General features: G+C 41.4%; 1 protein-coding gene across 1 annotated transcript in view; it reads right to left on the bottom strand.

The window, feature by feature from the left end:
* Positions 1-25,898, bottom strand: part of LOC115499444 (putative adhesion G protein-coupled receptor E4P) — a 78,354-nt gene that overhangs the window by 38,775 nt on the left and 13,681 nt on the right. Inside the window, exons 5-14 of the mRNA XM_032595722.1 lie at positions 24,311-24,460; positions 21,606-21,646; positions 20,612-20,747; positions 19,910-20,017; positions 16,431-16,615; positions 15,673-15,840; positions 13,138-13,332; positions 3,643-3,878; positions 1,625-1,691; positions 718-809 (exon numbers count right to left, since the gene is read on the bottom strand). Of these exons, the coding sequence (XP_032451613.1) occupies positions 718-809; positions 1,625-1,691; positions 3,643-3,878; positions 13,138-13,332; positions 15,673-15,840; positions 16,431-16,615; positions 19,910-20,017; positions 20,612-20,747; positions 21,606-21,646; positions 24,311-24,460 (1,378 nt within the window). The remainder of the gene's footprint in view (positions 1-717; positions 810-1,624; positions 1,692-3,642; positions 3,879-13,137; positions 13,333-15,672; positions 15,841-16,430; positions 16,616-19,909; positions 20,018-20,611; positions 20,748-21,605; positions 21,647-24,310; positions 24,461-25,898) is intronic.

Here is a 25,898-nt window from a genome sequence, read left to right as displayed (position 1 = left end):
ACACATGTGTAGAAGGATGAGGAAACACTAAGAAGGGGGACACTCTGACCCTCTAGGGCAGAAAACACCAAGGCTAGGAGATGTTGGTTTGTATGATAAGTAGAGGAGATCAAAGCCAGGGTCTGAAGTTGGAAAGATGCTCCTTAAGTTTTGTTCATCTGACTCACCAATGCACCTGACTCTTGCCCACTTTTGGGTAACATGAGTACCTGCTCCTCATATCAATGGGGGATAGTAGTCATGCCCACCTCATAGATTGGAGTTATAGGCATTCAGTGAAACAATATTGGTAAATTCCCATCATCTATCAAGTTCCTAGTTAACATTAGTTTTTCTTATTATTTCCAATTATTTAGATCAGTGCCAGTAAGAACTGAGTGTCTACACCCAAGGATAATGGAGCCCCCAGAAGTGGGTGGACTCACGAGGTTGGGGAGAGATGATAATATTGATACTCTTGGCATGAATTTCATATTAACAGTATGCTACACAAAGGAGCACCCAATGAATATTTGTTGAGGAAAGAGATCAAGGAGTACATTAAGCTACCTGAAAATTATAGTTTTTATTTCTAGAAATTGTACCCCCCTTACCCTTTACCAAGTACCAGGACATTTTATATTAGATTTTTATATGGGTTTTTCATTCCCAGTCAGAAAGAAAAGTAGTCCTGTAGGAAAAAATCTGTGGATACCACGGATTCTAGGGCCTTCCTACCTGGTATCCTGAATGGTAGAAACTTCTTTGTTGAGGGAGGAAAGTTTACTTCTCAAAATCCACAGGATTTGAAAGTAGAACACCAAGTTTATCTGTGGACACAGAACTAAAAGTTGACTTGGAATTTTCTCTGGAGTCCAGGTCATGCAACCTAGTTTGAGTTGGACCTAAGAATCTTTCCCCAAAAGATACAGGCCTCGTTGGATGCTATGCTATGGTCTGGTCTTTTATACAGCACATTGTGTATATATGAGCTTGTGGCACTTGGTGCTTGATTAGGGTGACTATATAATTTATCATTCAAACCAAGACACCTAGAAAGTGAAAGAGTACTCTTGATAGGTATGCCAGGACAATGACGTGATCAGGAAGCTGCTTACAAACAGGAAAACATATCACTCTATGAAGAGTAGATACTTGCTGAATATTTGTTAAAATTTTTTTAAAAATGTTTACTTATTTTTTTAAAGAGAGGGAAAGAGAGTGTGAGTGGGGGAAGGCCATAGAGAGAGGGAGAAACAGAATCTGAATCAGGTTCCAGGCTCTGAGCTGTCAGCACAGAGCCCGATGCAGGGCTCAAACTCACAAACTACGAGATCATGACCTGAGCGAAGTTGGATGTTTAACCGACTGAACCACACAGATGCCCCACTAAATAGTTGTTGAATGAACAAATGTGGGATTTTTAGAAGAATCTCCAGCAGAGGGTTATATTACATCAGAGTAACAAGTGAACCAGGAGGGAGCCTGGGAAAGAGATACAAAGACTGTGTTTTCAGGAAGAGGGGTAAATCACATTAGACTATATTTTCCTTATCTTCACCTCACTTCTGCTTTAACAGAAAGAAACACACTATGCTTGGCAAACCTAGGGCAGGCACATCAATAACTATCACTAGTCACCCACCAAGATAATGACTGCCACTGGTCCCATAAAACTCCAGATGAACGCTTTATCATGCTTGAGCCAGCAGCTGTTGAGAGAAAGGTGTGCATTAGCTATTTCTCAGAAGGCAAAGGTCTTGAATTCAGACTCCTATAGCAAGATCCAACCAGTGCCAGGAATCATTTAATTCAGAGCCTGGACTTTAGGTGGAATCAGACATGGGTCCTCATCTGACATAAGCTGTGTGCTCTAAGTCTCAGTTTCCCCAAGTGTAGAGTGGGGGCAAACAGAAGTATTAAAAGATTAAATAATTACTGTGGTTATATGCAAAGTCTTGAAGTCAGGTAGGGTCACTCCTATGACTTTGTTCTCCTTCAATATTGTGTTAGCTATTTAGGGTCTTTTTCTTCTCTGTACAAACATTAGAATAATTTTATCAATATCTACAAAATAATTTTCTGAGAATGTGGTTGAGAATGCATTCAATCTACAGATCAAGTTGGAAAGAACTGACAGACTGACTTCTTGACAATATTGAGTTTTCCTATCCATGAACATGGACTATCTCTCTGTTTATTTGAAACTTCTTTTATTTCTTTCATCAGGATTTTGCAGTTTTCCTAATATAGATCTTGTAGGAAAGATTAAAATGAGATAATGTGTATACAAATTTGAGTACAGTTCCTGGCAAAGAGGTAAGGCTCAATAAACAGTACCCTAATAATGATTGCTATAAGAAAGAGAGTAAAAATAGTAACAGCTACAGCAAGAAAAACTACCAACACAAATTAAATATGTTCCATATACCAAATACTCAGCTGCCCAAATACCTTTTATTATGTCATGGCTTATGTTGGCAAAGTTAGCATAATTTATTCTAAACAGAGACCTCACAGCATAAAACTGGTCAATTTAACAAGCAATTGCCAACACTGAGTGGGCAGAAAAGCTCCCACACTTAAGTTCTATTCTAAGGGTTGTAAACAATAGCCCACAGGGCAAATCCAGTTCACCCCATGTTTTTATAGATAAAGTTTTATTGAAACACAGCCACACTCATCCATTAACATATGGTCTATGACTTGGCTTCTCTCTCACTACAAGGACAACACTGGGTAATTGCCACAAAGACCATACGACCCATAGAGACAAAAACAGGCACAATTTGGCCTTTTATAAAGTTTACCAACCCCTGATCTACCCTGCCACTGTATCTCCAGAATCATTCTGGCAGGATGTATGGTTCAAGCTGGAGATGGGGCTTCTTTTTTTCAAGAGGGACACCTTTGTACATGATACCTTAGTACATGTATACCTACTTCCTAACCTAAGCCCCATTGCCAATATACCAGCTTCTTCAACTAACTTTATGGAGCTTTCTAAACTTCTTTAGTCAGGCTAAAAATGCTGCCTTGGGAATTCTGAACTTACTCTCTTTTTAGCTGTGACCTTGAGAAAGTTTCTTAGATGGACTAAGTACCAGGTGTCCTGTGTATGAAGTAACGAACAGTGCTGATTCCACAGGGTCATGGGGAGAATAAGAAAATACTGTGTTCTCTCTGATACAGAACAGGACCTCTAGATTTATTTCTATTGTTGTTACTCTTTACATTTGGGGGATTAACCTCAACCTATTCAACCTACTCTTTCAGAATCCTACAGAACATAGAGGCCACAGGTGGGCTTTTATGTTCCTGAGTTTCCCAAATGTGCTTTTTTTTTCTCCCTAATTTCCTAAACTGAATTCAAAATTTTATGTGTAAGTACATTTGTCTGAAAGGTACATTTCCCTATTTGGGGAAATAGGCTCTAGGTTTTACCAAAGTTCTTAAGAGGATCCAACCCCAAAGATGCTGAGAACCATTCCTCTAGGAATTTTGAAGAGAAAATAGAATTCTGGCTCAAAAAAAAAAAAAAAAAAAAAAGGACTGGTTTGATGTATAACTCACAACAGCAAATGTGCTGAAATGTTTTTTGATTTCAGATCTCGCATCAGCCATGGGCACAACTTCTACCCTAAAGGCACACATCATTCTTACCGATCATATGTTCCATAATTTTGGGGTCCTACTATTGCAGACACAGCCACAATCAGAGCTGGAACCCCATAGCCAAAAGGGCACATGAACCTCTTCTTGAATTTGCCTGCACTGGTGTAGTTGGCCACCTTGAGGTTTCTGACGGTTAGGAAAAGCTGTAGCCCTTCAAGGAGCATCCAAGTGAAGGAGGCCAGGTAGAGGTAGTGCAGCACACCAGCGATGATGGAGCACAGCACCTGCAGGGGAGACGAGAGTTAGCAGTGTTGTCTCCACCTGATCCGATCCTCAGCAGTTGACTTTTCCTGGATGTTGACCTGCATTTTCTTTTTATTTAATGTTTATTTGCTTTCGAGAGAGAGAAAGACAGACAGAGCATGAGTGGGAGAGGGGCAGACAGAGGGAGACACAGAATCTGAAACAGGCTTCAGGCTCTGAGCTGTCAGCACAGAGCCCGACATGGGCTCAAACCCATGAACTGCGAGATTGTGACCTGAGCCGAAGTTGGAGGCTTAACCGACTGAGCCACCCAGATGCCCCCTGCATTTTCAATCCTAACACCCACGACATTTTGCCTACGGGCAACACATTTTGGGGAGCTCTCGCTGGCCCATGCTTACCCCATGGATGGGGCAGGCCAGAAGTGCTGAGGAATAAATACCACACAAACAGTCCTCAGATCCATGATGGATCAAAGTTGGTAGATGAATATTCCATGGCCCTTATCCTTTGGGTAGGTGAGATGCTTAATTTTTTTGTGTTAACTCAACTGAGCTAAGGAAAATGCCCAGATAACTGGTAAAACATTATTCCTGGGTGTGTCTGTGAGGGTGTTTCAGGTATATATTACCATTTGAATCAGTAAACTGAGCAAAGAAGATCACCCTAACCAATGAGGGTGGGCATCATCCAATCAATGGAGAGCCTAAATTAAATTTTTATGGAGGAAGAGAGAATTTGCTCTATCTATCTGAGTTGGGACATCTCTCTTCTCAAGCCCTCAGACGTTGGTAGTTATGGTTCCAATAAAAAAAAGACTATTTTACAAAACAGATTTTTTTTTTTTTTTACAAAAACAGAAGGTAGGCCTGACTCAGCCTCAGCACTGTCATTTGCCAATCTCTGCCCATTTTCTAATGAGGAAACTAAAGCCCAAAGAGATTAAAATCTCACCCAAGATCATACAACTAAAAAATAAAAATGGATTTGAAACGCAAACCATCTTTAAAGACAATACTTAATCTTTTTAAATTTTTCTTATTGCTTATTTATTTTTGAGACAGAGAGGCAGAGTGAGAGCAGGGAGGGGCAGAGAGAGAAGAAGACACAGAATTTGAAGCAGGTTCCAGGCTCTGACATGTCAGCACAGAGCCCAATGCGGGGCTTGAACTCATGAACTGTGAGATCATGACCTGAGCCGGAGTCGGATGCTTTAACTGACTGAGCCACCCAGGCACCCCAAGACTATACTTACTCTTTTTTAAAAAATTTACATCCAAGTTAGTTAGCATATAGTGCAACAATGATTTCAAGGGTAGATTCCTTGAATCTGTGCCTCTTACCCATTTAGCCCATCCCCCCTCCCACAACCCCTCCAGTAACCCTCTGTTTGTTCTCCATATTTAAGAGTCTCTTCTGTTTTGTCCCCTCCCTATTTTTATATTATTTTTGTTTCCCTTCCCTTATGTTCATTGTTTTGTCTCTTAAAGTCCTCATATGAGTGAAGTCATATATTTGTCTTTCTCTGACTGATTTTGCTTAGCATAACACCCTCCAGTTCCATCCACATAGTTGCAAATGGCAAGATTTTATTCTTTTTGATTGCCAAGTAATACTCCATTGTGTGTATATACCACATCTACTTTATCCCTTCATCCACCGAGGGACATTTGGCCTCTTTCCATTCTTTGGCTATTGTTGATAGTGCTGCTATAAACATTTGGGTGCATGTGCCCCTTTGAAACAGCACACCTGTATCCCTTGGATAAATACCTAGTAGTGCAATTTCTGGGCCATAGGGTAGTTCTAGTTTTAATTTTTTGAGGAATCTCCATACTGTTTTCCAGAGTGGCTGCACCAGTTTGCATTCCCACCATCAGTGCCAAAGAGCTCCTCTCTCTCCGCATCCTCGCCAAAATCTGTTGTTGCCTGAGTTGTTCATTTTAGCCATTCTGACAGGTGTAAGGTGGTATCTCATTGTGGTTTTGATTTGTATTTCTCTGATGATGAGTGAGTTGAGCATTTTTTCATGTGTCGTTTGGCCATCTGGATGTCTTCTTTGGAGAATGTCTATTCATGTCTTTTGCCCATTTCTTCACTGGATTATTTGTGTTTTGGGTGTTGAGTTTGATAAGTTCTTTATAGATTTTGGATACTAAACCTTTATCTGATATGTCATTTGCAAATATCTTCTCCCATTCTGTCAGTTGCCTTTTAGTTTTGCTGATTGTTTCCTTCACTGTGCAGAAGCTTTTTATTTTGATGAGGTCCCAGTAGTTCATTCTTGCTTTTGTTTCCCTTGCCTCCAGAGACGTGTTAAGAAGTTGCTGTGGCCAAGATCAAAGAGGTTTTTGCCTGCTTTCTCCTCGAGGATTTTGATGGCTTCCTGTCTTAGGTCTTTCATCCATTTTGAGTTTATTTTTGTGTATGGTGTAAGAAAGTGGTCCAGGTTCATTCTTCTGCATGTTGCTGTCCAGTTTTCCCAGTACCACAGGCTGAAAAGACTGTTTTTATTCCATTGGATATTCTTTCTTGCTTTGTCTAAGATTAGTTGGCCATGCATTTGTGGGTCTATTTCTGGGTTCTCTATTCTGTTCCATTGATCTGAGTGTCTGTTCTTGTGCAAGTACCATACTGCCTTCATGATTATAGTTTTGTAGTACAGCCTGAAGTCTGGGATTGTGATGCCTCCTGCTTTGGTTTTCTTTTTCAAGATCGCTTTGGCTATTCGGGGTCTTTTCTGGTTCCATACAAATTTTAGAATTATTTGTTCTAGCTCTGTGAAAAATGCTCGTGTTATTTTGGTAAGGATTGCATTGAATATGTAGATTGCTTTGGGTAGTATCGACATTTTAACAATATTTATTCTTCCTATCCAGGAGCATGGAATATTTTTCCATTTTTTTGTGTCTTCTTCAATTTCTTTCATAAGCTTTCTATGGTTTTCAGCATATAGGTTTTTCACCTCTTTGCTTAGATTTATTCCAAGGTATTTTATGGTTCTTGGTGCAATTGTAAATGGGATCGATTCCTTGATTTTTCTGTTGCTTCATTGTTGGTGAATGGGAATGCAACCGATTTCTGTGCATTGATTTTATATCGGGCAACTTTGCTGAATTCATGAATCAGTTCTAGCAGTTTTTTGGTGGAATCTTTTGGGTTTTCCATATAGAGTATCATGTCATCTGTGAAGAGTGAAAGTTTGACCTCCTCCTGGCCGATTTGGATGCCTTTTATTTCTTTGTGTTGTCTGATTGCACAGGCTAAGACTTCCAATACTATTTTGAATAACAGTGGTTAGAATGACATCCCTGTCTTGTTCCTGACCTTAGGGGGAAAGCTCTCAGTTTTTCCCCATTGAGGATGATATTATCAGTTGTTCTTTCGTATATGGCTTTTGTGATCTCAAGGTATGATCCTTCTATCCCTACTATCTTGAGGGTTTTTATCAAGAAAGGATGCTGTATTTTGTCAAATGCTTTCTCTGCATCTATTGAGAGGATCATATGGCTCTTGTCCTTTCTTTTATTGATGTGATGAATCACATTAATTATTTTGCAGATATTGAACCAGCCCTGCATCACAGGTATAAATCCCACGTGGTCGTGGTGAATAGTTTTTTTTTTAATGTGTTGTTGGATCCAGTTGGCTAATATCTTGTTGAGGATTTTTGCATCCATGTTCATCAGGGAAATTGGTCTATGGTTCTCCTTTTTAGTGGGGTCTCTGTCTGGTTTTGGAATCAAGGTAATGCTGGCCTCATAGAAAGAGTTTGGAAGTTCTCCTTCCATTTCTATTTTTTGGAACAGCTTCAAGAGAATAGGTGTTAACTCTTCCTTAAATGTTTGGTAGAATTCCCCTGGAAAGCCATCTGGCCCTGGAATCTTGTTTTTTGGCAGATTTTTTATTACTAATTTGATTTCCTTACTGGTTATGGGTCTGTTCAACTTTTCTATTTCTTCCTGTTTCAGTTTTGGTAGTGTATATGTTTCTAGGAATTTTTCCATTTCTTTCAGAATGCCCATTTTTTTTTTAAATTTTTTTTTCAACGTTTTTATTTATTTTTGGGACAGAGAGAGACAGAGCATGAACGGGGGAGGGGCAGAGAGAGAGGGAGACACAGAATCGGAAACAGGCTCCAGGCTCCGAGCCATCAGCCCAGAGCCCGACGCGGGGCTCGAACTCACGGACCGCGAGATCGTGACCTGGCTGAAGTCGGACGCTTAACCGACTGCGCCACCCAGGCGCCCCTCAGAATGCCCATTTTATTGGCATATAATTGCACATAATATTCTCTTATTATAGTTTTTATTCCTGTTGTGTTGGTTATGATCTCTCCTCTTTCATTCTTGATTTTATTTATTTGGGTCCTTTCCTTTTTCTTTTTGTTCAAACTGGCTAGTGGTTTATCAATTTTCTTAATTCTTTCAAAGAACCAGCTTCTGGTTTCATTGACCTGTTCTACTTTTTTTTGGTTTTGATAGCATTAATTTCTGCTCTCAGCTTTATTATTTCTTGTCTTCTGCTGGTTTTGGGTTTTATTTGCTGTTCTTTTTCCAGCTCCTTAAGGTGTAAGGTGCATCTGAGACCTTTTTTCCTTCTTTAGGAAGGCCTGGATTGCTATATACTTCCCTCTTATGACTGTCTTTGCTGCATCTCAGAGGTTTGGCTGTGGTGTTACCATTTTCATTGGCTTCCATATACTTTTTAATTTCCTCTTCAACTACTTGGTTAGCCATTCATTCCTTAGTAGGATGTTCTTTAGTCTCCAAGTATTTGTTACCTTTCCAAATTTTTTCCTGTGGCTGATTTCAAGTTTCATAGCATTGTGGTCTGAAAATATGCATGGTATGATCTCGATCTTTTTGCACTTGCTGAGGGCTGATTTGTGTCCCAGTATGTGGTCTATTCTGGAGAACATTCCATGTGCACTGGAGAAGAATGTATACTCTGCTTCTTTAGGATGAAATGTTCTGAATATATCTGTTAAGTCCATCTGGTCCAGTGTGTCATTCAAAGCCATTGTTTCCTTGTTGATTTTTTTTTAACATTTATTTATTTATTTATAGACAGAGACAGAGCATGAACGGGGGAGGGGCAGAGAGAGAGGGAGACACAGAATCGGAAGCAGGCTCCAGGCTCCGAGCCATCAGCCCAGAGCCTGATGCGGGGCTCAAACTCATGGACCGCGAGATTATGACCTGAGCTGAAGTCGGACGCTTAACCAACTGAGCCACCCAGGCTCCCCATCCTTGTTGATTTTTTGATTAGATGATGTGTCCATTGCTGTGAGTGGGGTGTTGAAGTCTCCTATTATGGTATTATTATCGATGAGTTACTTTATGTTTGTGATTGATTTATATATTTGGGTGTTCCACATTTGGTGTATAAATATTTACAATTGTTATGTCTTCTTGGTGGATAGACCCCTTAATTGTGACATAAGGACCTTCTTCATCTCTTGATACAGTCTTTATTTTAAAGTCTAGATTGTCTGATATAAGTATGGCTACTCAGGCTTTCTTTTGTTGACCATTAGCCTGATAGATGGTTCTCCATCCCCTTACTTTCAATCTGAAGGTGTCTTTATGTCTAAAGTGGGTCTCTTGTAAACAGCATATAGATGGATCTTGTTTTCTTATCCATTCTGTTACTCTAAGTCTTTTGATTGAAGCATTTAGTCCATTGACGTTTAGAGTGAGTACTGAAAGGTATGAGTTTATTGTCATTATGATGCTTGTAGAGTTGGAGTTTCTGGTGGTGTTCTCTGGTCCTTTCTAATATTTGTTGCTTTTGGTATTTATGTATGTATGTATGTATGTATGTATGTATGTATGTATGTATGTATTTTCATCTTTTCTCCCCTCAGAGAGTCCCCCTTCAAATTTCTTGCAGGGCAGGTTTAGTGCTCACAAACTCCTTTAATTTTTGTCCATCTGGGAAACTTTTTCTCTCTCCTTCTATTTTGAGTGATAGCCTTGCTGGATAAAGAATTCTTGGCTACATATTTTTCTGAGTCAGCACATTGAACATATCTTCCCACTCCTTTCTGGCCTGCCAAATTTCTGTGGATAGGTCTGCTACAAACCTTATCTGTCTTCCCTTGTAGGTTAAGGATTTTTTTTTCCTTGCTGCTTTCATGATTTTCTCCTTGTCTATTTTGTGAATTTGACTATGATATGCCTTATTGATGGTCGGTTTTTGTTGAATCTAATGGAAGCTCTCTGTGCTTCCTGGATTTTGATCTGTCTTTCCCCAGGTTAGGAAAGTTTTCCGCTATGATTTGCTCACATAACCCTTCTACCCCTATTTCTCTCTCTTCCATTTCTGGGACCCCTATGATTTTGATGTTGTTCCTTTTAAATGAGTCACTGATTTCTCTGATTCTTAAATCGTTCTCTTTTGCCTCAGTCTCCCTCTTTTTTCTGCTTTATCATTCTCTATAAGTTTGTCCTCTATAACACTGATTCTCTGTTCTGCCTCATCCATCCTTGCCGCCGCAGCATCTGTACAAGATTACAGCTCAGTTATAGCACTTTTTATTTCATCCTGACTAGCTTTTACTTCTTTTATCTCCGCAGAAAGGGATTCTAATCTATTTTCGACTCCAGCTAGTATTCTTATTATCGTGATTCTAAATTCTGGTTCAGACATCTTGCTTGTATCTGTGTTGGTTAAGTCCCTGGCTGTTATATCTTCCTGCTCTTTCTTTTGGGGTCAATTCCTTTGTTTCATCATTTTGAAGGGAGAAAAGGAATTAATGAGGTAGAAAAAATTAAAATAAAAAATTAAGAAAATATTAAAATTAAAAAATTAAAAGCAAACACACACACACACACACAAAATTGAATAAATGATGCTAGATCCTAGGTGTGTTCGGCCTGGGTGTTGAAAGTGGTTTGATATATTAGTGAAAAAAGGAGGGGGGAAAAGGAAATCATTTGAAAATTTGAAAAAATGAATACAGTGAAGTAGACTAAAATGAAATGATGGAAGTAAAACAGAATTTGAAAAAATTACACAAAAGTAAAAAATATAGTAGAAAAAAATAAAGAAAAATATTTTTAATAAAAATTGAAAATAAAAATGAATTTTTTCTTTCTGTATTCAAGAAAAAGAAACAAAAAAGAGAAAAGAAAGGAAGAAAGAAAATTGAATAGTTGTACTAACAGACTGAAATATGACTGGAATTACTTCATTTTCCCCTAAAAGTCAAACTATGAAGCACTTTATATAGTCCATCAGTTAAGCAGGAGGTGAGATTTGTGTTCTTGAAGAGTGAGGTTGGTGAAGTTGGGCGGGGCTTAGTGTAATGGCTCTGTTCTCCACTAGTTGGCGCTGCTTAGCTTACTGGGGTGGATTGTTGTGGGACTTGTAGGTGTGTATGTGCATGCGCAGGAGTGGTGAAAATGGCGTCACCCAGCTACCCAGTCTCTAGTATCAGAACTCTGTTCTCCCCAATCAGCAATCGCACACCCGTCCTTTGTCTAGGCTTCTGTCCACTCCCCACTTTTACATTGTCCATGACCAAGCCCCAGGTAGCACCTCCCTCCCAAGTTTTGTCTCAGATGCAGCTGTCTTCCACGGCCCCCCACTTCTGAGGGACTGTGGCTTTGACCCCCTCCACCCCTCACTAAGCAATGGTTGGGTGCTGGCCACATCCAGGAACGCTTGTGGGACCATGCTGCTGCTGATGCCCAGAGACTGCGGCCAGGTGCCAGCCTGCCCAGAAAAAGTTCACAAGACAGTGTAGCAGCAACACCTCAGGGATTATGGAAAATCACAACACACATCTGGCACCAGCCTTCACCCTTAATGACCTTGTTCTAGCACCAGAGAATGTGGCCATTCTCCAGGGTCTGCTGGGCCCAGGTGGCCTCACAGCCTCTATCAAATGTCCTTCCAGCAGTGAAGCCACTTCTCCCTGTGTGGCCTGAGAGTCTCCCGGGCCCCACTCTGCTCCTGGGGATTCGCCCTTCCCACCAGAGCACCGCCGGGTATCCAGCTGCAGAGTTTCAGACTCTGCGCTCCCCCTGTTTACAGTCTTAATGGAATTTAAACCCTCTCCTTTATTCTGTCTCCCTTTTTAGTTCAGTCCCTGAGGCTGTTTCCAACTTTCCACCTTCTCTCCAGCTGCTTTTGGGGAGGGGTGTTTTCCCCATATTCTCCCCCCATCTCCATCCTCTCTCCACACGCAAAAGTGACTGCCTGTCCTCTGTGGCTTCTCTCTCCCCCGGTTCACCTCTCCGTGCTGCATCCTGCTGAATTCTGTGGTTCATATTGTGCAGATTGTTGTATTAATCTTCAGATCAGTGTTCTAGGTGTGCAGGATGGTTTAGTGTTGGTCTGGCTGTATTTCGTGGACGCGAGACACACAAAAAACTTCCATGCTGTTCTGCCATCTTGGAATGGCCATCTTGGCTCCTCCACCAAGACTATACTTACTCTTAACTGTAATAATATACTGCCTCCCTGGGAAGGGGGGAAATACTGCTTTCACAACCTTCTAGCTGTGAGATCATAGTCTTTTAGGGTTAAAAGGAGCTTTGGAAAACATTTAGCTCCAATTCTTCCTGAATATGATGATGAATGTAATCATGATGAAGACAAAAGCTAACAGTGGCAAAGCCAATGTCCACCCCAAATTCAAGACTCACTCCACTCCTGATTCCAGACTATAGACATGTCACTGGGATGGGACTTCCCAGCCAGAGACTACATTTCCCAACACCCTTTGTAGTTGGGTGTGACCACATCACTGATTTCTAGCCAATAGGATGAGAAGGGAAGTGATGTGCACCATTTTCCAAGATGGCCCATATAGACTTCCCTCACGGGACTCTGCCTTGTTCTTTTCTCTTTCCATTTGGCTAAAATGGAAAGGACTCTTGGATGACCTTGAAAGCTGTGTATGGTAGACAAAGAAGGCTCCAACCTCAGGCTGGAGGATAGACACCCTTCAAACCAGTTTTCTCACCCTCTGTGGATACATAAGTGGGAAATTAACCACTCTTATGCTAAGCCACAAACATTTTGGAGTTTCTTTGTTACAGCAGCTACTGTTACCTTGGTTAATGCTATCAGTCTGACTCTCTATCAGCTTGCTAAATGGCTTCTCAGAAAGTACCAGTCTTATTCAGAGTTACAGATGAGGAGAATTGAAATGGAAAGTTGTTTTTTCCCCCAATACTATCACTGCTGACTCTTGTCTCTCTCCCCATCCTTCCTCAAGACAAAATGGCTAGATTTGATTATGACAACAGACAAAATAGCACCTACCTCAGGCTTAGTTTGGTCAATCCCTGTTAGGAAGAGCAGATGGGCCAGGAAGAGACAAATGGAAAGCTGCAGGTGGAGGAAAGTGCTGGTGTTCTGGATGGGTCGGCACAGGAGGAAGGTGAGGGCTGCCAGGAGGAGGCACAGCAGGGAGAGGCTCAGCCCCACATAGGTGATCATAGTCAGCACAGGATCCACCTATGAGCCAAAGTGAAGAATCTGTTATAGTTTCCAGCTCTGTGCTTATGTGCCTGATGGAGAGTTATATGGGTGTCCCAGTTCAGTCTCTCCAACAACTGACTTAATCTAAGAGTTGATATTCCCATCTTCAAAATGGGTGCATTTACCACACAAGGTTATTGAAAACCCAAAACCACTAGCCTTGTGCTGTTCAACAGAAATATGTGAGCCACATGTGGAATTTAAAATTTTTTAGTAGCCATATATTTTAAAATGTGAAAAGAGGGCGCCTGGGTGGCTCAGTCAGTTGAAGGTTGACTTCAGCTCAGGTCATGATCTCACAGTTTGTGTAGTTTGAGACCTGCATTGGGTTCTGTGTTGACAGATCAGAGCCTAGAGACTGCTGTGGATTCTGTGTCTCCTTCTCTCTCTGCCCCTCTACACCCCTCAAAAAATGAATAAACATTAAAAAAATGTTTAATGTGCAAAGAATCAGCTCAAATTAATTTGTGTGTTCAAAATATTATCAGTCCAATGTACTATATATAATATGATCAATATAGCAAAAGTGTAATCAATTTAAATTACAATCAATGTAAATAAATTATTAATGAGATCTTTGGTACTTTTTTTCCACATTAAGTCTTCAAAATCCAGTGTGTATTTCATACAGAGAGAGAGGGAGACACAGAAGCAAAACAGGCTCCAGGCTCCGAGCTGTCAGCACAAAGCCTGACGTGGGGCTCGAACCCACGAACCGTGAGATCATGACCTGAAGGGAAGTCAGACGCTTAACTGAGGCACCCAGACACCCCCAGATCCCATTATTTTTGATGATAGAAGTGAAATGAAGTCCTGCCAATGAAGTTGTGTTGAATGGAAAAACATTTCACACTGCTTCTTAATTTAAATAAATTAAAATTAAATAAAATTTAAAATTTAGGGAGGGGCACCTGGGTGGCTCAGTCAGTTGAATATCCGACTCTTGATTTTGGCTCAGGTCATGACCCCAGGGTCATGGGATCAAGCCCTGACCCATGCTCAGCACAGAGCCTGCTTAAGATTCTCTCTCTCTCTCTCTCTCTCTCTCTGCCCCTCTCCCTTGCTCACACACTCTCTAAAATTTTTTTTTTAATTAAAAATTTGGGGGGCACCTGGGTGGTTCAGTCGGTTAAGCTGACTTCAGCTCAGGTCATGATCTCACAGTTTGTGGGTTCAAGCCCCATGTCAGGCTCTGTGCTGACAGCGCAGAGCCTGGAGCCTACTTCAGATTCTGGGTCTCTCTCTCTCTCTGCCCCTCCCCTGCTCACACTGTTTCTTATTCTCAAAAATAAACATTAAAAAAAAATTTGGTTCTTCAGTGACATTAGCCACGTTTCAAGTGCCCAATAGTCACGTGTGGCTGGTGATCCTATTGGACAACAGGGCTCTCCAAAGCCATCTCTATGAAGGTTGGGATTTATCTGTTTTGTTCTTTGCTGTATCCTCAATGCCCAGAACAGCATCTAGTATATAGTAAGCAGTCATACACGAATTTGTTGAGCGAATAAAATGAGGTCATGCATTTAAATGTGCAATATAATGCATGACCTCATTTTATCATGCAGTCATACAGTAACTGTTCAATAAATGAGAGCTAAAAAATGTTTTGTCATACAGTAACTGTTCAATAAATGAGAGCTAAAAAGAAATAGGGGAAGAAATTAGGCAAATTTCTTTAAACATGGCTTATCGTAGCTGTAGTTGGGGCCTGGGAAGTTGAAGGAGCTATGCTTTTTCGTTAGTGATAGTCAGTGGCTTTCCTTCCCATCTGACCAGCTGTAACCACTGCTTGCAGAATAATGGATGTTTGATTCCAGATCACCTTAGATTCCACCCAACTGTCCAATGTTTGACAGGGGCTGACAACCCAACTGTCCAATATTTGAAGGATTTATCTGATAGCTTAAGCTTACTCTGCTCATGCCCATGGAAATGCCAAAATTAACAACCCCTGGGTGCAGCTTTCAACCAATGCCTGAGAGGAGGTGGTGTATAAATACCCCTGCTCTCCCACTGTTCAGTTAGGATGACTCAGGTGTGTCTCCTACACTGATTCCCAGAATACTCCAGAAGGAATTAAGTTCCAGATGCCCACGGTGGTGACTGGCTTGATAATGCTGTCCACATTAGCTTGATTTTTCTTTTCTTTTCTCATTTCACTTCCCCAGTCCCTTTACTGGTGCTTCCTGGAATTACCTCTCAAGGGAGCCACTGCCACTTGATTCCTTATCTTAGAGTCTCTTTCTAAGACATGGAGAGGATGACCTCACCCTTTGTAGGACACAGACTCCAGGAGGGGGCCATGAATCTTGGTACCTTGGGAACAAGAGCCATGAGAACAGCAAAGCTGGAAAGGTGGAAGCATTTGCATCGGGTGTGTGAATCGTTGCTGCCCACATGAGAGCAGCCCTCCATTGACCAGGCGCCCCCCTCCTCTGATGCATCCCAGGAGACACAGAAATATTTTGCTCTTGCACCACCAGGCTGGAAAGAGAATAGCATGAGAGTAGAGCTCTTTCTGGTTTGATTATCTCAATTTTATAGGTTAGTCATGGATGCATTGCTTTGGAAACTGGAATCAGAGAAAATCCTATCGTGGAGAACACTCGTGGGGAAGACTTTCATATGACCACATTTACTGTGGGGTTTATTCTTCATTTATTCTGCCATTCTCTGGTCATCTCAGAGCCCCAGGGACTGACCCTTATGAACTGCTTTACCCACGTTCTTTGTCTTTGGGACAACCAGTGAGAGGTACCAGTGAGAAGTCCTTAGATGAAAGGAGGAGGAGGTCAGGTGTTTTGCTAGATGCTTCTTCTGTTCCAGGATGCCTCCATCTCCAGCAGGGCAACCCTCCAGCTTTCCTTGGGCTCAATAATGCTCACCCTTCCATTGCCTTTTTAGGCTTAAATATGATAATAACTTCCCTTGGTGGCAATCTCTGGGTGCCTTAACATTTCTTGTTGGTTCTCTTAACTCTGAATAAGCAGAGTTGGATTCAGTTTCTTGCCAGAACCCTAATAACATACCTCTTTGAGGTAATGCACAGAGATCCAGCCCTGGCGTTTGCTCACCTGTATATTTTGGAAGGTCAGGAACACAGGTTCAGAGAGATATACTTTTTCCTTCATACCAATGGTGCCACTTGTGACACGAGAGTTCAGTTTCACTTCCTGTGTCCCTCTTCCATCATTAAAAAAAGATCCATTCAGAATATCCCCAAGAGATTGATAAGTGATAAGTGCAACTGCACTTCTATCTGAGAAAACAGAAGAGAAATCGCTTTAGAAAGCATCCATATTATGGGAAATTGGTACACTAGTATCTTGCGTGAGAGTCATAAGGCAAACGTTACATACAGTCAAAATTGCCCTTGGAAAGCTCTTATGTTGCCCCATCAATACATTATGTGTGGTTTCGGGTATAGCACTTTGTATACGAAGTACATATTAATACACATGCATACATAATTAATACATATTATAATGCACCACACACAAGAGATATACATGCAACATATCCAGTGATGTATTGTAAAAATATACATGAGCACTTAGATATCAAAATCAGAGCCATGAGGCCAGATGTTTGTCCTCAGAAAGGCAGGTGGCACTCAGGTAGGATGAGGAAACCACACCTTCCCATTGTCCATCTCAAGCTCACTCTGGGATATCCAATTTAGAAAAGTATGGGAAGATATGCAGGATGATGCATTGTATTTAATTCATTCTCTCTCATTCTTCCCTCTTTCTGTTTCTCTTTCTCTCCCTCCCATCCTCTTCCCCTCCTTTTTTCATGCAAAAATAATTTAATTCACAGAAGGTAAATGCACATATGATACTCTGTAGCATGATGTAGTATTTCTTTTTTTAAGGTTTATTTATTTATGTTGAGAAAGAGTGCATGTGAGCATGAGTCGGGGAGGGGCAGAGAGGAGACAGAGAATGCCAAGCAGGCTCCATGCTGCCATCACAGAGCCTGATGCAGAGCTTGATCCCATGAACCATGAGATCTTGACCTGAGCTGAAATCAAGAGCTGGACGCTTAACTAACTGAGCCACCCAGGTACCCCACATGATGTAACATTTCTTAAACTGCAATTATTCATCAGCCACCATCCCAGTTTTAGTCAAATCCACTTACCACCTATATTATTATTTACTCCATTTAAAAAATCAACTCATTTAAGATCTTTTCCCTCTCCCTTCTCCATCAGACAGCTCATAATACGGAGTGAAGATTAATCACTGTGGAAAGCTGGGGTTTTCTGAAGAAAATGCAGCTGGTATTTCACTCTCTCCAGAGAACCAGGTCTTTCTCTTTGAAATATTTTTTCATGCATTCATTCATTAATTTATTCATTCGTTCATTCAAATATTTATTGAGCATCTAGTGTGTGCCAGATAGTGTTTTAGGCATTATGATACAACAATGAAGAAAAGAGGCTGAGTTCCTGCCATCAGAGAGCTGATATTATAGCAGGAGATGAGCAACAAACTAATTAAGAAAATATTACATAGTGTGGATTCTGTGTGGAAATTTAAATAAGATGATGGAATAAAGGAGGGGTGGCAAACTATGACCTGAGAGTCAAATCCAGCCTACTACTGGTTGTTGTACATAAAGTTTTATTAGCACACTATCATGCCCTTTTATTTACATATCGTCTATCGCTGCTCTCCCACTACAACGTCAGGCTTGAGTAGTTATAACAAAGATCACCTTGCCTAAGCAAGGCCAGGGAAACAAAAGCAAAAATAAACTATTGGGATTTCACAAAATAAAAAATCTCTGCACAGTGAAGGAAACAATCAACAAAACTAAAAGGCAACCTACAGAGTGGGAGAAGATATTTGCAAATGACATATCAGATAAAGGGTTAGTATCCAAAATCTATAAAGAACTTATCAAACTCAACACCCAGAAAATAAAATTCAGTTAAAAAATGGGCAGAAAATACGAACAGACATTTTTCCAAAGAAGATATACAGATGACCAACAAACACATGAAAAGATGCTCCACATCACTCACCATCAGGGAAATACAAATCAAAACCACAATGAGATACACCTCACACCTGTCAGAATGGCTAAAATGAACAACTCAGGCAACAACAGATGTTGGTGAGGATGTGGAGAAAGAGGATCTCTTTTGCACTGCTGGTGGGAATGCAAATTGGTGCAGCCACTCTGGAAAACAGTATGGAGGTTCCTCCAAAAGTTCAAAGTAGAATTACCCTATAATCCAGCAATTGCACTATTAGGTATTTACCCACAGGATACAAAAATACTGATTTGAAGGGGTACATAATAGTTAAATCACAAAAAGAGCCCAAATTCCCACTGACTGATGAATGGATAAAGAAGATGTGGTGTGTATGTATGTATGTGTGTGTGTGTGTGTGTGTGTATATAAATATATATGTATATATATATAATGTATATATATATAATGTATATAATGTGTATGTGTATATATATATATATATATATATATATAATGAATATTAGTTATAAGAACGAAGAATGGAATCTTGACATTTGGAAAGACGTGAATGGAGCTACAGTGTATTATGCTAAGAGAAATAAGTCAGCCAGAATAAGAAAAATACCATATGATTTTGCTCATATGTGGAATTTAAGAAACAAAATAGATGAATACAGGGGAAAAAAGAAAAAAGAGGGGCAAACCATAAAACAGACTCTTAACTATGAAAAACAAACTGAGGGCTGATGGAGGAAGGTGGGCAGGGGGATGGGTTAAATGGGTGATGGGGATTAAGAAGGAACTTGCGATAAGCACTGGGCATGTATGTGATGAGTCACTGAATTCTACATCTGAAATTAATATTACACTATATGTTAACTAACTGGAATTTAAACAAAAACTTGAGAAAAAAAAATTTACTACCTGGTCCTTTCACAGAAAAAGTTTGCCAACTCGTAGTACAGAGGAAGACTGGGGGACGATTTAAAATAGGGTGATTAGGGGCGCCTGGGTGGCGCAGTCGGTTAAGCGTCCGACTTCAACCAGGTCACGATCTCGCGGTCCGGGAGTTCGAGCCCTGCGTCAGGCTCTGGGCTGATGGCTCAGAGCCTGGAGCCTGTTTCCGATTCTGTGTCTCCCTCTTTCTCTGCCCCTCCCCCGTTCATGCTCTGTCTCTCTCTGTCCCAAGAATAAATAAAACGTTGGAAAAGAAAAAAAAAAATTTTAAATAGGGTGATTATAAAGTACTTCTCAAGGGAAAGAGTGTTCAAGGCAACAATCATCTGCCACCCGCTAGTGCTGTCTTTTCAGACCATCATATGGAAACCAAGCATACATCAGCCTGTCCCTTTTAAGGAAGCATGTCAAGGACACCTGTATGAACCTCAGTGTGTCATAAAGTACACACCCAAGTGTGTCCCTCAAATTGCCTGGTTAGTGATCACTATGTAGAGTCCCCCCCTGCCTCAAAAACTTTAAGTCCCCACCTCCTGCCCCAGCCACCTGGAAATGAGACAACAGTGCCTAGAATTTGGAGGTCAGGAGAATCCAACTTGAACACAGTACCTCCTATGGTTCCTTTGAAAGCATCAGTACAGTTGATATCCATAGTGTTATTTCCAGCCTCCAGAAGAGTCTTCTCACTTGTGTCATTGCACCTCTTGGTTTCATAAACTGGAAACATTAAGAGAGTCCTGCTTTGTTCACTTCTCACACATATGAAATTTGTTGAAGAACTAACTCCCTTCTTTGAAAGGCACCCTACTGGTGATTTCCTTTTCTGTATGCAAGGTAGACCAGATGGCACTCCCTTCCACATCTCTGGCTGATAGGGATGAGATGGTCAAAATGACCTAAGCAGCACGCACTGGCCACAGCCACCCAGGGGAAGAGAGGAGATGGCCATGCTTCTTGAAGCTGGAACTAGGGTGAGCAAGCTCAGACTTTACATACAATATTTAAAGATCAGGGTGTTGTATGGAAACCAATTTGACAATAAATTTCATATATTGAAAAAAAATATTTAAAGATCAAAAATTTTAAATCATCTTATACTGGAGTACCTGGTAATGGGGGGGGGGGACTTACTTTTTTTAAGCAAGAGAAGCTAAACATTTAAAAGTTTTCCCAGAAAAGTCACTTTGGAGCAGGTCTGCATTTGGGAAAAATCCCTTGAATGAATTCTCCACATCACATAAACACAAAGTCTGACAAAAGATCACGCTCATAAAATTTTTTTGGTCATAAGGAAAATGCTCTGTTTCTTACCTATACCAAGCGTAGAATTCTCATACTTTCCTGGAAAAGCTAAAGTCTCAGTCCATACGATCAGTTCCGTGTCTTGAAGTACTTGGGTCGCCACTTTTGCAATGTGATTTTTGCTTCCATTGTTCATCAGAATTTCCTTGCAAAGAAATAAAGCTAATTAGGTAGACTTGTACTAGAACTTAAGAAAGCAGGAATTTAAGGGGTGCCTTGGTGGCGCAGTCGGTTAAGCGTCCGACTTCAGCCAGGTCACGATCTCGTGGTCCGTGAGTTCGAGCCCCGCGTCGGGCTCTGGGCCGATGGCTCGGAGCCTGGAGCCTGTTTCCGATTCTGTGTCTCCCTCTCTCTCTGCCCCTCCCCCGTTCATGCTCTGTCTCTCTCTGTCCCAAAAATAAATAAACGTTGAAAAAAAAATTAAAAAAAAAAAAAAAGAAAGCAGGAATTTACTTGAGTGTGGTTGGGTGAGCCTAGAAGGCAAAGCTCTGTGCTTTCAACCTGGAGCTTGTCTTCTCATTTATCATGCATAGCCCTGTGAAGGGAGAATCATTCACTCCATTGTATTTATGGGAGCACGAGGGCCTAAAGGGTGAGGTGTCTGAAACTCATGAAGAGTACTTTACAGAGGAAGACAGGGATGGAAGTGATGATAGGGGTGGAATGAAACTCGAGATGTCTGGTGCTGGTCTTTGAACAACAGCTGAGGCACTAAAAGCCTTTCCCATGGTTTCTCAATTTCTATTAACATTTGGGACCAGATAATGTAGCATAACAGCATGCCTGGTCTCTACCCACTCAATGCCAGTAGCACCCTAGTTGTGACAATCAGAAATGTCCCCAGACGTTTTCTGATGTACCCTGGGAGAGAGGACAAAATCATTCCTATGTGACAGCTGGTGTGTCCTAAACGGCAGAGGGAACCGTGGTAGTTATTTAAATGAGAGAATAACATGGAAAGATTGGCCAGATGTCTCCCAGACCTAGGCTTCACCTCACTCACCTGAATGTCCCTTGAGACCTGTATCTCCTCACCAGTGGCCTCTGAAAAGAAAAGTAGCCATTGAGTGGGATGTGGGAGATAACATGCCTAGCTCACATCTCTCTTCCAAACACTCTCAAGTTGGGTCTTTCTCTGATGCTTCCCATCCTTGCCCAAGTCCCCTCTAAGAAGTCCCAAGTATCTTCTACAGTAGAATTTAAAAGAGAATTAGGGTGGGGCCTCCAGTCCAATAATTCAGTCAATAGTATTTTTTGCACAGCTACTAAAAGCCAAGAACAGTATTGAACCTTATGGGTAGAAGTTGATAAGAAGACAAAGAAGTTTGAAGTCTGGTGGGAAAGTCACTAGGTTAATGATGAAAAAAAATGAGTAAGTCATCTCAAGGTACCAGCATGTTCTTAATAGGATGAGATATCTTGGGAGTGCACAGAGAAGCTCCAGCACATGTGGGGTGCAGAGAAGGCTTCCTTCCTGAAGGAATGGGTATTAACTGGGTTAATATTATAGAAGCAATAATAGTACCGGCAGTTGTATACACAACATGGTATATAAAGTGTCTTAATACACACTATTTCGTGTAAAGAAACACAGAAGTTTCCAGAACAGGGTCATGTGACTTAATATTTATTGAGCCTTCCTAGGTACCTAGCACTGCACTGAGTATTTTACACACCTTAATAATCAAAATGGGTAGGCGAGGTGTGTTAGTTTCCTAAGGCTGCTGTGATAAAGTACGACAATCTGGGTGGCTTAAAACAATAGAAATGTGCTTTTTCATGGTTCTTGAGGCTAAAAGTCCAAAATCAAGGGTTATTGGCAGGGCCACACTCTCTCTGAAGGTTCTAAGGAGGGTCCTTCTTTGCTTCTTCTGGCTTCTGGCGGTTGCAATCTTCTCTGTTCCTTGGCTCGTGGCAGCAGAACCCCAGCCTCTGTGTCTGTCTTTGCATGTCTGAGTGTATGTGTCTCTACATCCAATTTCCCTCTTTTTTTTTTTTAAAGTTTATCTGTTTTTGAGAGAGAGAGAAAATGTGTGAGTGGGGGAGGGACAGAGGGAGGAGGAGAGAGAGAATCCCAAGCAGTCTTTGTGCTGTCAGCATGGAACCCAGTGCAGGACTTGCTCTCATGAACCACAAAATTATGACAGGAGTCAAAATGAAGAGTCAGGTGTTTAACTGACTGAGCCGCCCAGGCACCCCCAAATTTCCCTCTTCTTATAAGGATAGCAGTCATATTGGATTAAGGGCCCACCCTCATCTGGTATGACCTCATTTTTATTTTATTAGATATGTAGAGACTTTCTTTCCAAATAAGATCATGTCTCTAGGTTCCAGATAGGCATAAATTTGGAGAAATTCTGTTCCACCCAGTACATGAGATAAGCAGGTGTCTGAAGGGACTCTCAGTGATCTCTGCCATTTGGATCCCTCCTCCCCTGATCAGACCCCTGCTAATGAATAGAACTCAGCAAAAGTGATAGGATGTCACTGCTGAGACTGGGTCATAAAAGACTTCAACTTCTCTTTCATTTGCACTCTCTTTCCAGCTATTCTTATGTGCTTGCTATAGCAAAGCAAGCCAGAGAGGCTGACAGCTTCTCACCAGCCACCAGAAAGGGACTGAGGCCTTTAACCCAGTAGCCTTTAAAAAACTGAATCCTGCCAGCAGCCACGTGAGTGAGCTTGGAAGCAGATTCACCCCCAGATGAGCCTTCAGATGAGACTGCATCCCTGCCTAACACTTCGTAGCTGTGAGAAACCTTGGAACAGAGGACCCAAGGGAGTTATGTCCAGATTCCTGGCCTACATACACTGTAGGAAAATAGGTGTTCTTTTAAGCCATGACCACTGGTGTAATTTACTATGCAGCAACACATCGCTTGTACAGTAGGTGTTATTGTTATTCCCATTTATAGGTGAGGCATATAGAAGTTAGGGCATTACGCAAAAGTCATCTGGTTAAGTGGTAGAGTCAGAAGTCCAATGTATTGAACTCAAAACAAGAATGAGCATATTCTGGTGAGCGAGAGCCAGGTTCTTGTGTCAGAGAAAGTTACAACAAAGGACAGAGGGAAGGCTAGAGCAAGCCCTGATGGATGGGAATTGGAGGTGTCCATGTGAACTTGCAGGGTTTAGTATGTAGACAGATAAATATAGAAATTGAATTTAAAGTAAGCAGAGGAGAGGGGCGTCTGCGTGGCTCAATCAGTTGAGCATCTGACTTCGGCTCAGGTCATGATCTCACGGTTTGTGAGTTCGAGCCCCGTGTCGGGCTCTGTGCTGACACCTCTGAGCCTGGAGCCTGTTTCAGATTCTGTGTCTCCCTCTCTCTATACCCCTTCCCTGCTTGCTCTGTGTCTCTCTTGCTCTCAAAAACAATAAACATTAAAAAATTAAAAAAAATAAAGTAAGCAGAGGAGAAACAAGTAGGGAAGTCCAGCAGAAAATCAGAGATGTCATTTTGGAAGCCCAGGAAAGAGACCCAGACAGGAGACTTACTCTTACAAGGCAGCTACACAGGGATGATGATTGGTGCTGGGGGCTTGGGTGGTGCCTTCTGAGAAAAGATTACCAGGGACAACAGGGGGGATGCAGGACGAGGGCCAGGACATATTTGTTCTCTTACCCTGGCCTGAAATGAATGGAGCTTTCAAAGTCTTCCCTCACCCCTCCTTTTTCACAGTGGAAAGAGTATTTGGAAATCCTTACCATAACACTCTTTATAATCTAATTTAAATAAGCCAGCCACAAAGTTGAAGACAGAATTTGGGACACAGCTGCAGTAGTAACTTCCAATTTCATTTCTGCAGTAGGATTTCTTCTTGCACTTTGCCAGACCAGTCTCACACTCATCGATATCTGCAAATCGAGAGGAAACATCACTTTTTTGTTCTCAAACTATACCATCCTCCCTTGTACATGGAGTCTCAGCTACCCAGCATCATTTATAAACAACACCTGTTCTTGGATAAGATGACTCAGTATCATAGAGGTGATAGTTCTTCTCAAGTGGATTTATAAATTAACTAGTGAAAAGCATCTAGCCGGACTTTAAGGAGCAAGACAGTGGATACAATCATGCAAGAATAGCCAGAAAAGCTCTGCAGTGAGGATTTGCCCTGCTAGACGCTAAAATACACTTTAAAGCCTCAATAGAACGAGTGCTGGTGCCTGAACCAAGAAGTAGGCTAGTGGAATGGACAAAAGCCCAGCAACAGACACTAGTGCATATGGAGCTTTGATGATGGTGGTATGTCAAAACACTGAAGGAAGGTTGAGTGGTTCTTTCAATGCTTGGATCACACAGTTTGCTATATCAACTTAAAACACACAGCAAGGAGCAAGGGGAAAGAGATAGGGCAGGTGCACATGCCTTTAAGAAATGGTACAAGTGAAGCATAAGGCTCACCTTTTGCTACCTAAGTCCTGGCACGTGCAATATTCACACGTCCTGCATCTATCTGCCACATCTATCTGACGGACCAGAGTTGCGACTCAAGCAAAGGGACTCACAGATGGAAGGTGCCCTGAGCCAATCAATGACTCACACTTGTTCCCTCTGTGGGAAGGACTCAGGACAAGCACACTTAGCCAAAAGCTGCAACTTGCTATTAGTCTATTATGGGTTTTATTGGTCTAGGGGTGTGTGTGTTGGGTAGAAGGTACATGGACCGGAATGGTTATCACTAATGAGTAACTGAGTTAAGACCTCATAAATATTAAGTGCTTGTGTATATTTTGTTTATATTGTACATCTTGGGCATCAAATGCCTCTTATTTATGTGCTATGAACATTTAGCACCTATGTACTTTGAGTATATTTATTATTTCATGAATACTGTTGTTCTCTCCATTCCATTCTATGTTTAACACACACGTTCTACCCACTAACTACTTACAGCTATTTTTTTAAGTGTTTTTATTTTTGAGAGAGAGAGCATGAGCAGGGAAGGGGCAGAGAGACGGAGACAGAGGATCCAAAGCTCACTCAGCACTGACAGCAGAGAGCCTGACGTGGGGTTCGAACCCACGAACCATGAGATCATGACCTGAGCCAAAGTCAGATGTTCAACCAACTGACCCACCCAGGCACCCCACTACTTATACCTATTTTTACACATCTTATGCATTTTACATATCCCATTGGATTTTTTCTGTCTTCTGCCGCAGAACCAAATAGTCTCAAACAGTCTAACAAGTGCACATTTTACCTTTGTACATTTCCCTTCTTTAAACGGGGTTCCCCTTCATCCTGGTTCTGGGTCTTATTAAAAAATAAGATAAAATGAGACCTGGG

The sequence above is a fragment of the Lynx canadensis genome, chromosome A2, assembly GCF_007474595.2.
Source record: "Lynx canadensis isolate LIC74 chromosome A2, mLynCan4.pri.v2, whole genome shotgun sequence".
NCBI classification, from domain to species: Eukaryota; Metazoa; Chordata; class Mammalia; order Carnivora; family Felidae; genus Lynx; species Lynx canadensis.
The sequence above is the reverse complement of the archived record's forward strand: the minus strand, read 5'-3'. Positions and strand labels throughout refer to the sequence as shown.